This window comes from Xenopus tropicalis, chromosome 8 (genome assembly GCF_000004195.4).
Source record: "Xenopus tropicalis strain Nigerian chromosome 8, UCB_Xtro_10.0, whole genome shotgun sequence".
Lineage (NCBI taxonomy): Eukaryota > Metazoa > Chordata > Amphibia > Anura > Pipidae > Xenopus > Xenopus tropicalis.
The window spans coordinates 110,488,910-110,506,484 of record NC_030684.2 but is presented as its reverse complement, the minus strand read 5'-3'; the positions used below and the strand labels follow the sequence as shown (position 1 = coordinate 110,506,484).

The window sequence follows — 17,575 nt, the reverse complement described above, 5'->3', positions numbered from 1 at the left end:
TATACATCTACAGCGGCTTGCAAAAGTATTCGGCCCCCTTGAACTTTTCCACATTTTGTCACATTAAAGCCACAAACATAAATCAATTTTATTGGAATTCCACGTGAAAGACCAATACAAAGTGGTGTACACGTGAGAAGTGGAACGAAAATCATACATGATTCCAAACATTTTTTACAAATAAATAACTGCAAAGTGGGGTGTGCGTAATTATTCAGCCCCCTGAGTCAATACTTTGTAGAACCACCTTTTGCTACAATTACAGCTGCCAGGCTTTTAGGGTATGTCTCTACCAGCTTTGCACATCTAGAGACTGAAATCCTTGCCCATTCTTCTTTGCAAAACAGCTCCAGCTCAGTCAGATTAGATGGACAGCGTTTGTGAACAGCAGTTTTCAGATCTTGCCACAGATTCTCGATTGGATTTAGATCTGGACTTTGACTGGGCCATTCTAACACATGGGTATGTTTTGTTTTAAACCATTCCATTGTTGCCCTGGCTTTATGTTTAGGGTCGTTGTCCTGCTGGAAGGTGAACCTCCGCCCCAGTCTCAAGTCTTTTGCAGACTCCAAGAGGTTTTCTTCCAAGATTGCCCTGTATTTGGCTCCATCCATCTTCCCATCAACTCTGACCAGCTTCCCTGTCCCTGCTGAAGATAAGCACCCCCAGAGCATGATGCTGCCACCACCATATGTGACAGTGGGGATGGTGTGTTCAGAGTGATGTGCAGTGTTAGTTTTCCGCCACACATAGCGTTTTGCATTTTGGCCAAAAAGTTCCATTTTGGTCTCATCTGACCAGAGCACCTTCTTCCACATGTTTGCTGTGTCCCCCACATGGCTTGTGGCAAACTGCAAACGGGACTTCTTTTGGTTTTCTGTTAACAATGGCTTTCTTCTTGCCACTCTTCCATAAAGGCCAACTTTGTGCAGGATACGACTAATAGTTGTCCTATGGACAGATTCTCCCACCTGAGCTGTAGATCTCTGCAGCTCGCCCAGAGTCACCATGGGCCTCTTGGCTGCATTTCTGATCAGCGCTCTCCTTGTTCGGCCTGTGAGTTTAGGTGGACGGCCTTGTCTTGGTAGGTTTACAGTTGTGCCATACTCCTTCCATTTCTGAATGATCGCTTGAACAGTGCTCCGTGGGATGTTTAAGGCTTTGGAAATCTTTTTGTAGCCTAAGCCTGCTTTAAATTTCTCAATAACTTTATCCCTGACCTGTCTGGTGTGTTCTTTGAACTTCATGGTGTTGTTGCTCCCAATATTCTCTTAGACAACCTCTGAGGCCGTCACAGAGCAGCTGTATTTGTACTGACATTAGATTACACACAGGTGCACTCTATTTAGTCATTAGCACTCATCAGGCAAAGTCTATGGGCAACTGACTGCACTCAGACCAAAGGGGGCTGAATAATTATGCACACCCCACTTTGCAGTTATTTATTTGTAAAAAATGTTTGGAATCATGTATGATTTTTGTTCCACTTCTCACGTGTACACCACTTTGTATTGGTCTTTCACGTGGAATTCCAATAAAATTGATTCATGTTTGTGGCTGTAATGTGACAAAATGTGGAAAAGTTCAAGGGGGTTGAATACTTTTGCAAGCCACTGTATTGCTCCTCTTTTCCCACCTCCCTCTCCCTATATATGCTTCCACTAGCATTCAGGATAACTTTTAAACTAAAGATAGGAACATTTAAAGTTATTCACAGCAATAAGTCTCCCTTCCACACATCACAACGACCTCCAGTAACACATGCAAATGCCAACAAGAAGGTTTTGGATCATTTTCTGCAGTGTGCAGGTTCCCAGTCAGTACCACAGCAGAAAGTTCTTGCATTACAGAACATAACAGCTTGGGCCAACATGGAGCCCTCTTAGGCTGCTGGCTCATAGTTACATAGTTACATAGGGTTGAAAAAAGACCAGTGTCCATCAAGTTCAACCCATCCAAGTAAACCCAGCACACCTAACCCACACCTACCAATCTATACACTCACATACATAAACTATAAATACAACCACTAGTACTAACTGTAGATATTAGTATCACAATAGCCTTGGATATTCTGATTGATCAAGAACTCATCCAGGCCCCTCTTAAAGGGAAAAGAAAGTCAAAGTCACTTGGGGGTGCCAAAATGTTAGGCACCCCCAAGTGACTTTGACCACCTACCTTTTACCCCGGGCTGGTGCCCCTGTGAGGAGGGAACAGCACCAGCCCGGGGTAGCTGCCGGCGCTTCCTTCCTCTTGTTTCGCTGCGCACGCATGCGCAGTAGAGAGAAAAGCCGAACTTAAACATTAAAGTCGGCTTTTCACTCTACTGCGCATGCGCCCACCGCTGGCATTCAGGAAGAGGAAGCCAGAACACGGAAGCGCTGCGCTCCAGGTGCCCCGGGCTGGTGCTGTTTTCTCCCAACAGGGGCACCAGCCCGGGGTACGAGGTAAGCGGTTAAAGTCACTTGGGGGTGCCTAACATTTTGGCACCCCCAAGTGACTTTACCTTTCGTTTCCCTTTAAAGGCATTAACAGAATCTGCCATTACCACATCACTAGGAAGGGCATTCCACAACCTCACTGCCCTCACCGTGAAAAACCCCCTACGCTGCTTCAAATGGAAGCTCCGTTCCTCTAATCTAAAGGGGTGACCTCTGGTGCGTTGATTGTTTTTATGGGAAAAAAGTACATCCCCCAACTGCCTATAATCCCCTCTAATGTACTTGTACAGAGTAATCATGTCCCCTCGCAAGCGCCTCTTTTCCAGAGAAAACAACCTCAACCTCGACAGTCTCACCTCATAGTTTAAATCTTCCATCCCCTTAACCAGTTTAGTTGCACGTCTCTGCACTTTCTCCAGCTCATTAATATCCCTCTTAAGGACTGGAGCCCAAAACTGCACTGCATACTCAAGGTGAGGCCTTACCAGGGACCTATAAAGGGGCAAAATTATGTTCTCATCCCTTGAGTCAATGCCCTTTTTTATACAAGACAGCACTTTATTTGCTTTAGTAGCCACAGAATGACACTGCCTGGAATTAGACAACTTGTTATCAACAAAAACCCCTAGATCCTTCTCCATTAAGGATACCCCCAACACACTACCATTCAGTAGATAGTTTGCGTTTATATTATTTCTACCAAAGTGCATAACTTTGCACTTATCAACATTGAACCTCATTTTCCAGTTTGCTGCCCAGTTATCTAATTTTGTCAAATCGCTGTGCAAAGCGGCAGCATCCTGCATGGAACTTATAGTTTTGCACAATTTAGTGTCATCAGCAAAAATAGAAACAGTACTGTCTATGCCCTCCTCCAGGTCATTAATAAACAAGTTAAAAAGCAAAGGCCCAAGGACTGACCCCTGCGGTACTCCACTAACCACACTGGTCCAATTAGAAAATGTTCCATTTACCACCACTCTTTGTACTCTATCCTTCAGCCAGTTCTCTATCCAATTACAAATATTATGTTCTAGGCCAATATTCCTTAATTTGATCATTAACCTTCTGTGAGGTACTGTATCAAACGCTTTAGCAAAGTCCAAGTAGATGACATCAACTGCCATTCCAGCATCAAGGTTCCTACTCACCTCCTCATAAAAGGCGACTAAATTAGTCTGGCAAGATCTGTTACGCATAAAACCATGCTGGCACAAACTAATAGTATTGTGAACTGCAATGTATTCAAGTACCCTATCCCTTATTACCCCTTCCAAAAGTTTTCCTACTACTGATGTCAGACTAACAGGCCTATAGTTTTCAGGCTGAGAATGGGATCCCTTTTTATATAATGGCACCACATTAGCAATCCGCCAGTCTCTCGGCACCATGCCAGACCTCAATGAATCCTGAAAAATTAAGTGAAGAGGCTTGGCAATCACAGCGCTCAGCTCATTTAATACCCTGGGATGAATCCCATCCGGCCCTGGACCTTTGTTTACCTTTACATGTTCAAGTCTCTTTTGAATTTCCTCCCGAGTGACCCATGCGTCAGTAGCTAAATTACTAGAACTGGGCATATTACAAGGGAAGGCTCCTCAGATGTATAGACAGATGAAAAATAAGAGTTCAAAATTTCAGCTTTTTCCTCGTTCTCATCAACCAACTTACCCCCCCGTGATAATAAAGTTCCCACCCCTTCTTGCTTCATTTTTTTACTATTCACATAATTAAAAAATCATTTTGGATTCTTTTTACTCCTAGCTGCAATATCCCTTTCCATTTCTATTTTAGCTTGCTTGATAGCTTTTTTGCATGCTTTATTTGCTTCCTTGTACCTGATGAAAGTTTCTGCTGTCCCAGCTAACTTGAATGCCCTAAAAGCACGTTTTTTCTTACCAACCTCACCAATAACACTTTTATTCAGCCATAAAGGTTTTGCTTTGCGATGCCTCTCCTTGCTTACAAGGGGAATATACTGTTGTGTATACTTGCAAAGCAATGTTTTAAAGATGTTCCATTTTCCTTCTGTGTCTAACCCCATGAAAAGCCTTTCCCAGTTGACACATTGCAGAGATGCCCTTATACTGGCAAAGTCTGCACGTTTAAAATTGAGGGTTTTAGTTAATCCCTTATAGAGCTGTCTCTGTAGCATTATCTCAAAGGAGACCATGTTGTGATCACTGTTCCCCAAATGCTCACCCACACAAATGTTAGAGATGAGTTCATTATTATTAGATATCACCAGGTCCAAAATAAAGTCATTCCTAGTAGGTTCTTGAAATAAAAAGTTGTCATTTAGCATATTTCCACCTCCTTGGAAAGCATCTTGGTGTCTTTATTTATCCGTATTAAACAAGACCTACGCTTCCAGGCCTGTCTCATATCAAGCATTCCTGGATTTTGGTACAGCTGTTTATTTCAATGAATGTTCTTTTGCAAAAGAATTTGGCTTCCCATCTACACCTTTCAAGATGCCACTTTCTCCTCAAGCTATTGACGGCAGACCAGTTAGCCCTGGACTTTTGCCTTCTGCTAGTGTTTTTTTGTCACTACAAGGATGGCTGCATTTTGAAGAAATACCAGCCTTTTTATTAAAGCACATGTAAACCCTGCACACAAAAATGTAATCAGTAAATAGTGTCTTTGAAATCTTTCAATACCTGTCACTCTGATTGTTCAGAGGTTAATAGTAAGGCTGCAGTGTCCTCTCAAACACTTAGATTTCCTTCTCCTCCTGTAACCCACTCGGCCCCCTCCTTTAGGAATTTGCTTTGACTTCTGGCTTGTGGGCATTCTCAGTTGTTCTAAACTCAAGATTACTAAACACGCCCCCAGTCTAGTAGCCAATAAAGAGATGGCATTGCTGGTTCCCATAGAAACTCAGCTCTAGCTGTCTGCTTCAATTTTTTTCTGGTAACTTTCTCTCCTGAGCTCAGCTCAAACAAAGCAGAACTTTTATCAAAGACAGTTCTGCCTGTGTGAGCCTGCATTATTGATGAAATATATGCTGAATAAGGGTCTGTGTATGCTGTTTGCAGCTTTAAATCTGGCTTTTTTAATTTAACAGACCCTAATTTGCCAAAGCTAGCTCTGTATTAACACTAGCTAGCTCAAGCCTGTATCCTGCCTGCTTACCCAGAATTTTGACTCTGTCTGCTCCTGACTTTGCTTGTTCGATGCCTGGCCAAACTTTAAATACGATTGCCCAGACATCTTCACATCTTATCTCAGTGGACCAAAAGCTTGAAAAAAGAAAGCTGCAGAAGTTGGATCTCCATACTTTGTTTACTGAAAAATCATTTAAACATTAATTAAACCTAATAGGATTGTTTTGTCTCCAATAAGGATCAATTATATCTTAGTTGGGATCAAGTGCAAGGTACCATTTTATTATAACATAAAAAGGAAATATTTTTCAACATTTTGATTTAATGATATTTGATTTAAATTAAGTCTATAGATGATGTCCTTTGTGTAATTCTGAGCTTTCTGGAATTTGATGGAATTTTATCCAATACCTGTACGATAAAGTTATTGTTTTTATAGCAGTCTGTGCCTAATGACACAGACCCTGATGCTATTACTTTGCTAAATGTAGACCACTGCATCATTCAAAACAAGGAAAAAGAACCCAGCCAAGGAAAACAAAGCTCTGTGCATGAGCAGTAGAGAAATATTAACAAAATGTTTCCCTGCTGCACATGAGTTAGCCCAGGCTGGGGACACCGGTGAATACATTGAGATAGCAATACAGTGCTAGTTAATTTTGCCCCAGGACAAGGCAGGTTTTTCCCATAAGGAGCACCAGCCTGGGAAAAACTTAGCAATTGTATTCACTGGAGGATCTAGGAGTCTAGGAACCTTTAAAGGTAAAAAAACATCCAAATTAAGTGACCCCCCCCCCCCCCCCAAACAGCTAGCTAATAAACCAATGGCTGCCACTGGGATGCCAGGTTAACAAACACAGGCTGTGCCTCAGCTTATACTGGCTCATGGCTACAGCCCTGCAAAATATTGTAATTGCAGTATAACTCCCTATCTGCTCACAGCCAAATGACTGACATTTACAAAAGGTAGATACTGAGATTTTGAAGCCAAGGCACAATAATCTTTGCTTGTATTGATACAGATATGGAAATCCAGATACAAAGATTATCAGAGTGAAAGAGAAATACAGTGCCAGTATGCAGCAATAATAACTGCATTTCTATGACTTAGCAACCTTTGCTCTAATTATGGCTCTGTATCTTTCCATCACATGAATAACTCCAGCTATATTAAAATATGTAATACTGCTTGTCATTTTCTACAGCTCTCACTTTCTGATATGAATGCATTTGGCAGTATCTACCCTAAAGCCAAGGTAAAAATATTTTGATTAATGTAAATTAATAATGAGTTTATTCCTCGATGATAATACTTTCTGTGAACAAAAGTCTGCTGCATGTTTCACTATTTGGGATTAATACATAAACCGGTTTCTTACGGATCTAATCACCCATGAAAATGATTTACCATTAACAGACTGGTCTGCATAACATGATCCTGGAAACAAGAGTTTCTGACAACACTGGGCTGTGCCTTAGCTTCTCTCTATCTGGGGGTTTTTAACAGGCAGAAAGAAGCCAATGTGCTCCACTCCGCAGAACTGTGTCTCGGCAAAACTATGCATTTTCCTGCTGATATCGGCGATGTACAGGACAACACTGTGCCTTTCAGTGCAGAGACATAGAGCAGTGGGGGGGGAGTACATAAGTCTAGTGAGCATGGAACCCCACCATCAATAAAATCACTATATTACAAGTATGGGGTATATTTTGCAGAATGCTCGGGACCTGATGTTTTTTGGATAAGGGATCTTTCTGTTGTTTAGATCTATATAACATAAGTCTGCTAAATAAACTTTTAAATATTAAATAAACCCAGAAGAATTGTGTGGCATATGTATTTGTGCAGATTGGTTAGGATCAAGTACAAGGTACTGTTTTATTATTACAGAGAAAAAGGAAATCATTTTTTAGAAATTACAGAGGTTAATACAATAAAGAAAAGATAAGGTCTTAAGAGTACAATTTTTGCCTAAAGTTAAAATATTGTAGATAACTTTTTCTTTTGGAACTGAAAGCTAGGATACAAAGGAATACAAAAATAAATCCCTGTTTTGTGCATCACAGTGACTTCTGACCATGCGCTTCATTGCTTGATCCAATTAATATTAGTTGGCCATCCTTGACTGATTGGCTTTGAACTACACATCACATGCTTTACAAGAAAAATAACCATAGTTTTCATGCAAAAAAAAAGGAGTGATTTCCCACCAAATACATTACATAGAACTTCTTCTTCTATTTACAGTTCAAATTATTCTTGGACAGAACAAATGTGTTCATGGTCAAAAAGTCAAAAAGGTTAACTTAGGGTGCCGAATTACCAGAGCAGACACAAGTAAAATTACTGTCTTCTTTTCCAGATATCTTTCTTTCTGGCCTGGCAAATCAGTGAATCACACAAAAAGATTATTGCAAGAAATAAAAAAAAAAATCTTTCTGACACACCCAGAATATTGTGAAATAATTTACCTTTGTATCTACAGAAAGCTCCAAATATAAATGAATGAACTTGCTTCTAACAGGAAATCAAGTCTGAAAAAGCCATTAAGTGACTAATTTTCATATATTCTTCCTGTTGTGCTGCTAGTATCAAAGGAAAGCTTTCTCTCATGGAGCTGATTATTATTATCAATGCTTGAATTTTTGTGGCAAAAATGTATATGTTCCATGTTTTTTAGGTTAAAAAAACTTGAATGTAAACTTTGTCATCTAAAAGTTTGCGAGTTGGCGTAGAACTAAATGGGAGCTGTCCTAGGCAAAATTGAAGTGATTTTTTCAGTTCCGGTTTGTGAAATTCTTGGATTTTTTTTAGTTTGTAGACCCACTGAAAATAAATGATGAGTAGAATATAAATTCAATGCCTTTGAGTTTTTGTCACGGTTTTATTCTATCATGTTTTTTATATTTAAATTAAGTAGGTGATTTCTAGTGACTGTATCTATCTCAACTTTAAGGGGCAGATTTATCAAAATGTGAGTTTAGAGATTAATACAGGTATGTGATCCCTTATTCGGAAACTCTTTATCCAGAAAGTTCCGAATTACAGAAAGGCCATCTCCTATAAACTCCATTATAAGCAAATCATTCTGATTTTTAAAAACGATTTCCTTTTTCTCTGTAATAATAAAACAGTACCTTGTACTTGGTCACAAGATATAATTACCCCTTATTGGAGGCAAAAGAAGCCTATTGGGTTCATTCAATATTTAAATGATTTTTAGCAGACTTAGGTTTTGGAGATCCAAAGTACAGAAAGATCAATTATCCGTAAAACCCTGGGTCGTGAGCATTATGGATGACAGGTCCCATACCTGTACATAAAAACTCACACATGTTCTATTCATTCCTATGGGATTTTTAGAAGCAAATTTATCAGTGGGTGAAAGTTACAGTTCACCATTTGATAAATACACTTTAAAAAAACAATAGGAATGAACAGAATTGTATTAAGCTCTAAATTCACATTTTGATAAATCTTCCCCTAAATATCCTGACAAGTTTTTACACATTACATCCTCAGTGCCTTAGTCCCTGGCTGTACTCTCTTAAAGGAGAAGGGAAGTCATTTTGGCATTTTACTGCCAATAGATTTTAAGTAGCTTCCTGCCTGCAGTCAAGTCATTCTAGCTCAGATTCACACATTCCTAAGGGAAGGGGGGGGGGAGTTTTTGCATCCGGGTGGGAGGGGGGAGCAGGAGAGGGGAGAGAGAAGAGAACTGCGCAGACTCTGGCCACAGGAATTAAGGAAGTTTCTTAGAGAGGAAATCAGACACTGGAAAGAGACAAAAAATCCTGTGTTTCTTTTGATAGAGGCATTACTGTAAGTGCTTATGTCTGTATTTACATAGACCTTTCTGATAAAAAGCTTACTTAGTTTTTACCTTATCTTCTCCTTTCACACACTATATGGGACCTTTAAGGCTTTAAGGCAACCCAATCCATTGTTAAAATATAACCCTAAAGCGTCTCTGGGTATTACATTTCAGTTTAGTAAGCCATAGAGTTACTTCATGTCTCCTTTTACAAAGCTCCTGAGGTCCAAGAATAAAACTTACAAAAGCCCTGTTTGTGAGTGATATAAATATGTGTAAAAAATATATGTTTCACTGTGGCACTTCACATTTTAATGAACTACACCTAGTACTGCCCAGCTTAAAGTGTGAATAGATGCAATTCTATAACAGCCCATGAGTTTATACAAAAGATACAAGATGAATAATGCTACTCACCTGGAGGAGGCAGATTAGGCTGTAATGTGGTCTTTTTTCCTTTCACATTTTGCAAGAAATCATCAAAAAGATAGTTATCAGGGTCCATGTTGAACGTGGTAGATCCTTTAAAATCATACCCCAGCTCTTGGAGTGATGATGGTTCTCTGAAAATATCAGGTAGGGCAGACCAATGTTCAACACCACACAACTTTAGATCTTCCTCTACATGTTGAGTTTGCAAGGGGAGAATCCTATGATGGGGCTGTGGGCTTGACAGGTGCGTAGATACTGGAGAAGAAACAGGGGAAATCCCTTTGCACATAGTACATGGTATATGCATGATGCTGGCCGTATCAAAGGTTGGTGTTTTCACTGCAGTAGGTTTGTCTTGTAACTTAATATGAGCACTATGTGGCACAGTTACATGGTTTAATGATTCTTGTGACTTACTTAGTTTCTCTGGCAGCTTAAGGCCATAACTGCACTTCTCTCCTCTCCTATCCATCTGTCCCAGCCAATACTCTGTTTCGTCCATGCTTTCACTTTTGACAACCCTGAGAAGGTTTTTGTTGACATATTCACAGGAAGGCAGCGGCTCTATATTATTGTTGCATGTCTCTAGTCTACCGTGTCTGTCATTATAAACACCCCCATATAGCTGCTTTTCTATATGACACTGTAATGGTTCATACATCATTGGTACATCAATCTGTGATACAAACTCCTTCTGTTCATCAATGAGCTCAGTAATATTTTCACACCTCCTTTCTTCAGCTCCGTCTTCTTGATAGTTATAAGTATGAACCACTTTCTGTACACAAGTGCTAATGTCCTGCAATTTAGCAGTAACTGTCTTTATACTTCTCCCACTGGATGCCTGCTCATTGCTCTCATGCTCAGTGCAATGCTTTTCAAATATATAACCTTCCAGTACTTGGGTGCTTGGTTGCTCTGGCATAATGTCAATTGCACTCTGAAGTTCTTTTAAAAGACTGTCACTGTGAGGCAGCAGAGAAAAATCAGCAAAAACATCATTATCATACACAGACAATAAGCTTCCCATTGCAGACTCAGAACCCAGCATCCCTGAGCTTTCACTGTGCTTACCCTGTGCATTTTTCACCATGGGCCCTGGTAAGTAACTATCCTTGTTCTCCACAGACTGCAGTTTTGGGCGTGACAATGAATCCGTAGAGCCCGTCAGGGAAACCTTTGCTGAGGACGTTTTGTCTCTAACCTGTGTTGCAGAAGCTTCTGTGCTACTTTTCCACTTTATCTTCTTGTTCACAAAATCTTCTATACTTTCTTTCCTCCGACTAAGCCTTCTATTCTTCTTTACCTTTGTGGAAGGCACCTTCTTCTCCACTGAAGCTGAAAATGACTCATGGAAATCCACATGGCCATGGGCCTCGTCTTCTGGAAATTTATATCCGTCCGGAAGATCCTGAAATTTGCCATCCTGGTTTCCCATTATAGATCCTAGCTTATGGGAGGCTTCTAGGAGCTGAACTAAAAGTCTGTCTTTAGCAGCTGTGAGTTTGTAGAGCTCTGTCAGTATGTTTTGGGTTGTGGCTTCCTTCAGGTCCTCTGTAAATCTTTCATAAGGTGGATCTTTATGTGCTGCAGTCTCTCTCTCCTCGCTGATTCGATAACAGTTATCAAAACATGTTCTGGCTTTGTCTCGAGTTACACAGCGTTTGTATGTGAATCCCCTGACATTACCTCTGGGAAGGAAGAAGCTGACGTAGCAGAGCTCCATAATGGGTTTGTGCAATTGGAGGATGGAGTGTGTGCCTTCCATTATACGCCTCTAATTATTCCAGGATTTAAATAATATGGTCAATGTTCCTAGGCTTCATGACACAGCATGTGATAATCAGTCTGGGAATCATCTGACTGAGATGCACAATAACTCTGCCTGTAAGGGAGGTATAAAAATAATGAACGTACAATGCATTCTTTAATCAGATACATATAGATACTATTCATTCATTACACAAGTTTCTTAGATACCAGAAGCATATGTTATAGTCAGTTACGCTCAAAGGCAGAGATTCTGTGTTTATGGATTAGCTCAGATTTTTAACCTTATAATGCCTGAATTCAGCTAAGGCTTTGCAGCAGACAGAAAATTATTAACATTATTTTCGTTTGTAAAGCACAAGAATACTCTGCAGCAGACAGGCAAAGTAGACAAACATTTGTCATGCTGTATATCCATTTCAATTGCCCTTCAATTGTACATTTCAGTGGTTACCATTATTATGGTATTTTCATACAGTCTCTCAAGAAAATGAAAGCTTCTTGCTGCACAGGAAGAGTTATTTTTCTCAAGAGTGAAATGTGCTATCCTTTGATCAGTCTGCAGATTCCCTCTGTGATGACAGACAGAGTTCAATGATACAACTATTTGGCTCCTGCTTCAATGCAGGTTTCAATATAATTTGGATTTGAATTACTTCTGTAACAAATTCCTGATTCATGCACTGTATAACAGCCTTGCATTCATTTCTCCATATTCTTAATATGTCTGAAGCACAGAAAGTACAGAGTTTACTGCATCATTTTTGTGTAGAAAAAAACATAAACAGAATACTGTTAAAAGCGTCCTCCTATTTCAAATATACATTAAATAAATATTCAATTTTTTTTTTGTAAATGTTATTGAAATATTTGATTATTCCTTTTGTTCTCTTGATTCAGTCTCTTGAAACTATGTTTCATTCTCTTCCAGGTCTGTTAATCAGCTGGCTTCTGCTACATTGTTTCAGAAGTCAGAAACAGTTGTGCAGAGAATATAAACACCCAGACAGAAACTGATCTCAACAGCAATTATATTTACAAATAACCTTAAACCCTATGAAAATGAGTAATTATCATATTTTTTGCTTAGAATTACACTTTATTTCATTATGCAAGGAAGAACCTGCATTATGCAAGGATGAACCTCCTTTATTCTCAGTTTGGTCATCAACTGAAACTATCATAATTGGAAACAATATTACAAAATACCTAAGTATTAAAGCGTTCCAAAAGCAATTGGTTGCAATAGCAGCATGCCTTGTATTTATAAACGGAATGCCACTTGGACCGTGGAAAATGGTTCAGAGCACAATCTCTGTTGGTTTGTTTCTGCTTGTTGCATTTATATTGTGCATGTTCCCCCATTTATTGTACAGAACAGCAGAAAAGGCTATAGTTTTGTAAATAAGCAATGAAAAGGGGTAGAGAAATTCCATCTAAAGTGTTAGCTCCGGTCCCACTTAGAGAAACCTCGTTAGTGTCCAATTTGTACAGTGCTATCCCTAGCCAACTGAGCAGATCTGATAACATAATAAAGCCTCAGAGTAACAGTAATGCTGCTTAGTGTGCATGAAGCTTACAGGTTATTTATTTGCATCAAATTTACAGTGGTAAAATTAGTTTGTTAAGACATATTCACACCCCTTTGCAAATATTAGAGCTGTCCTCTAATATAGTAGTAACTCCAAATCAAAGGCTCTGATATTTCCAGATATTCCAGATGCCAATTTCTTCCTGCATGCACTGGAGATGCCGTATTAGTTCATTTGCAATTGCAGATAAATTGTCATCAGAAAAAGAAATTAGCCAAAAAAATAAAAACTGTGCCTGCTCTTCTATTCCAGCACATAAGCCAAGAATATATAAACAGACGAACCCTCCTCACTCACCGCTGCTGCCATGCAGAGGATATGTATAAGGAAGAAGCTGATGGTAACATCCTTATGCTCACCAGATAACAGCTGAATTACCATCAGGGCAGCTGCTGTTAGTGAAGGCAGTCAGAATTAATGCTGTCTGTTTAAGCTGGGTGGAGTGTTTGCAAGCACAGGGCAGTTTCGTGATGCGTCTGAACTGGCAGGAATACTGACAGTCTCTGCCTGGAACATGACCTACTGCTAATGCACTCAAACAAAGCAGTAGGGAGAAAGCAGCAGTGGCAGACATTTAGAAGGAGATACAGAGCATGTATTGCTTCCAGGCCCTAAATCTTGGGCAGAAGAACAGAATCTTATCTATGCTTCAGTCCCTAGACAGTTGATGGGAACATTATAGTCCAGTTCTGAATCCTAATTCAATCAAAATGCACACAAATAATGTGTACCTTGGTTTTCAATTGCATTACAGACTTCTGCTAAATGTCTCAGTTCGACTAATTATCCATGGGTAGGGCATTTTGTAAGATTTCTGCTGTGTTGCCAATGCTGCAATAAAAAATACTGCACAAATCCTCAGTAGATGCTGAATATTACCTTACACTTATTTCCTTAAATTTGGGGCTCTAGATTTAATGTCTTTGTTAAGCAGTGATTCTATTTGCAAACAGGGAACTGTAACAGGGGTTTTATACTTTTATTGAAAGAAAAAATATATACACATTTATATATATATATATATATAATTACTGAACCCCCACCCCAATGAACTGCTACCTTTTGGGCTCTTTAATTTCCTACTTCATACCTTTTTCTCATTAGATAGCTTTGGCACATAAAATGTGCTTTTCGGTGATATGGGTCGAAAGTATATATTCCAACAAAAAGGCAGCAGACACTGCAGATTACTTATAAAAACTACTACATTTTGGCAGGAAATCTTAAGGTGAATGTGTGGGTGGCTGACACCGTTGCTTCTAAAGCCATTCACACATAACTCAAGATATAGCCAAAAAAACAGCACCCTCTGCTGGTTTTTGCACCATATGGTCTTGTTAGTGCTTCCCAGAATAAATATGACTTTACACTCATTTATCTTATGATAGTCAGGCTTTGGATGAATTGCAGCAACCATTAATTAGTGCACCTATTAGAAGTAATAATATTACTGAACTTCATGAGTAATGATTAAAGACATTTCACTACTTATCCGAACAGCTTCTCCAATTCAACTCACTGGTACCTGAAGTCCTAGCATATAAACTCCTCCAATAATTCAATTATAATGGTGCAATGTAATTATTCAAGGTTGATAACTGAAACTCATAGAGGTTGTGAATGCTGTGAGGTTACTGTGATAGAACTACCAAGGTCATGCCATACACGCACCAATATAATCATATAGTCTTATGTGATTTTCATGTGTGGGCCCTAAATTTTTGTCTCAACAATTTTCATACCGTGGCAACTGTACAGTATTGTGTATCTGACAATATCCTTGGGTGACTTACAATGTATTTCCAGGCAGGGTCGGTCTGGGGGGTGCAGGGCCCAATGGGTCTTCCGCCCTGGGGGGGCTCCACCCACCCCAAGGAACCTCTGCTGTAGCCCCCACACCCTACTGGGGGCCCCAGCTGCACCTACTTTATTCTTACCTTAGGCGCATCTGGAGATCTACAGCCTGGGGAGTGCCAGCAGGAATTGAGTCTGTGGCACCGGGCCCACCAGGTTTTTCCCAGGTGCCCTGCTGGCCCAGTCCGACCCTTTTTCCAGAACATACAATTGTTACATACAATACAATTGTTGTCTGGCAGTTATTAATGATTTTGTATTTTTAGGACTTCAAATTAGAATTTTAATCTGAACGTCAGTTTTAGATCATTACATTAAAACGTACTATCTATATTGAGCGTAAGAGAACTAAAATCTAAACGTGTATTGCAAGCTATAGAGACAGGTGTTACTTTTGAGTGTTGCATGAATGGAGGTGTGAAGTGTTGCAAAACCACTGGGGTAAACATGTTAGAATGTGTATATTCTAAAGGGGCAATGGGAAGGGGGCAGAGTTGAAAATTGAAATACATCTCTGGCTGTAATGTTTTATAAGCTGTAGCTTCTTTTTTCCTTTTTTGGCAAAGGGCAGGCTTTATGTGAATGGTACTAATTTGTAGGAAGTGCAAGCAGTGCAAAACAGAAAACACTTGCCATCCCCTCACAACCAGTGTCCTTCCAAGTCCCTGGCTAGGGCTAACCCTCAGTACGGCCTTGCTCTCTGAAGGGATTTTATTTCAACACAGCAAATGTTGGACCTTACTAGCCCTGCAGTATCACTTCCAACCCTAACTGACAGGATGTCTGTCAGGACACTATTCCTTCTACCTCCTTGTTGGGGCGATAGATGCCCATTGTGACTGGCCTACTAGCCTCATTATTTCTTATATCTATCATAACATTGTCTTTGCCTACTATTTATAATTTTGCAATAAAAGTATTTGCCCATTGCTTTTACATTACCTTTTACATCTCCCATATTGCTCTATGAAGGAGCTGCCATATTTGTGCAGCAGTAGTCCTTTGGCATTAAAAGTTATAACTGACTGGATGCAGTCATAATGAGAAAACAATCAAGTCTAGGAACTTCAAGTAACAATTACTAACAAAAGCAGACCTTTCAGCAAAAATAGATCAGCATAACCTATAGATAACTTTGAATGTACACTCATATCGAAGAGCAGTTTCTTTGTGTCAGTAGCACTTTAAATTAACTTTTACTATGACATAGACATTGATATTCTAAGACAGGGGTGTCTTTTTCCCGCGGCAATCGACTTGTGACTCCTCACCGCGTATGTACGCAACGCAGCATACATACGCATACCCAATAAACACGTGGAACCGCCGCATTTCCGCATTTCCCGGCTTTGACGCGGTCCACCAGAAATCCACGGGGGATCGACTGGTCGACCGCGATCAAAGTTTTGTTCTAAGACAAATTTAATTTGTTTTTAATTTTTATTATTTGTGGTTTTGCAGTTATTTAGCTTTTTGTCCAGCAGTTGTCCAGTTTGTAATTTTAGCAGCTATCCAGTTGCTAGTGCCTTGTACCTTAGCAACCAGGCAGTGGTTTGAATGAGACATTGGAATATTAAGAGGAGAGGTACTGAAAAGAAAGATAAGAAATACAAAGTACCAATAATAATATGTGGTGTGTTATATATATAATATAATACCCAATCCTCAGTGCTCTTGTAGTGATAAAGTACCGTGTGTAGTGAAGACAACAAAGTTTATAGCTGGGTGTGCTGGTGATCCTGCAGCTCCTCCTCAGATCAACCCCTTTGACTGGGTCCAGAATGTTCATAAAAATAAATAGCAGGAGCGCATATATATATAAAATAAAAACACAAAAACAACCAATAGTGCAAATCGTTTGAAATATATTGGTAGCCTCACAGAGCATGCTGAATGTTGTGGTCAGTGTCAACCATTTGAAAGCTGTAAAGATATAGAAGAGGAAGGCAAATAATTCTAGAAGTAATAAAATAAACAATGAATATCAATTGCAAAGTTGCTAAGAATTGGACATTCTATAACAGGGGTCCCCAATCTTTCTTACTCGTGAGCCAAAGTCAAATGTAAAAAGACTTGGAGAGTAACACAAGCACCATAAAAGTTCATGGAGGTGCCAAATAAGGGCTAAGATTGGCTATTAGGCAGCCTCTATGCACATTATCAGCTTACAGGGGGCTTTATTTGGTAGTAACTCTTGTTTTTATTCAACCAAAACTTGCCACCAAGTCAGGATTTCAAAAATAACTACCTGGTTTGAGGCCACTGGGAGCAACATCCAAGAAGTTGGTGAGTAACATGTTGCCCCAGAGCCACTGGTTGAGGATCACTGTTTTATAACATACCAGAAGTTAACTTAAAGGTGAACCACCCCTTTTACTGTTCTGTGTATTGCATCCTGTCCTGCATTTTCTATTACAGTCTTTACTGATTGCCTATACCGTCCTGTACTTTTCCATTCCACCATGCGCTAGTATTTCCTGACCATTGCCCCCGTGCTCTGCTCATGCCTGTTCATATGTTAACTTATGCCATCCTATTCTCTTGTCTAACCTTCTTTC

The 17,575-nt window shown here is 39.7% G+C and overlaps 1 protein-coding gene across 3 annotated transcripts in view; it reads right to left on the bottom strand.

The window, feature by feature from the left end:
- Positions 1 to 17,575, bottom strand: part of fmn1 (formin 1) — a 122,844-nt gene that overhangs the window by 93,919 nt on the left and 11,350 nt on the right. For all 3 annotated transcript variants that reach the window (XM_031890237.1, XM_031890238.1, NM_001129929.2), the window contains 1 exon segment: positions 9,787 to 11,686. In XM_031890237.1, coding sequence (XP_031746097.1) covers positions 9,787 to 11,569 — 1,783 coding nt within the window. In that variant the 5' untranslated portion in view covers positions 11,570 to 11,686.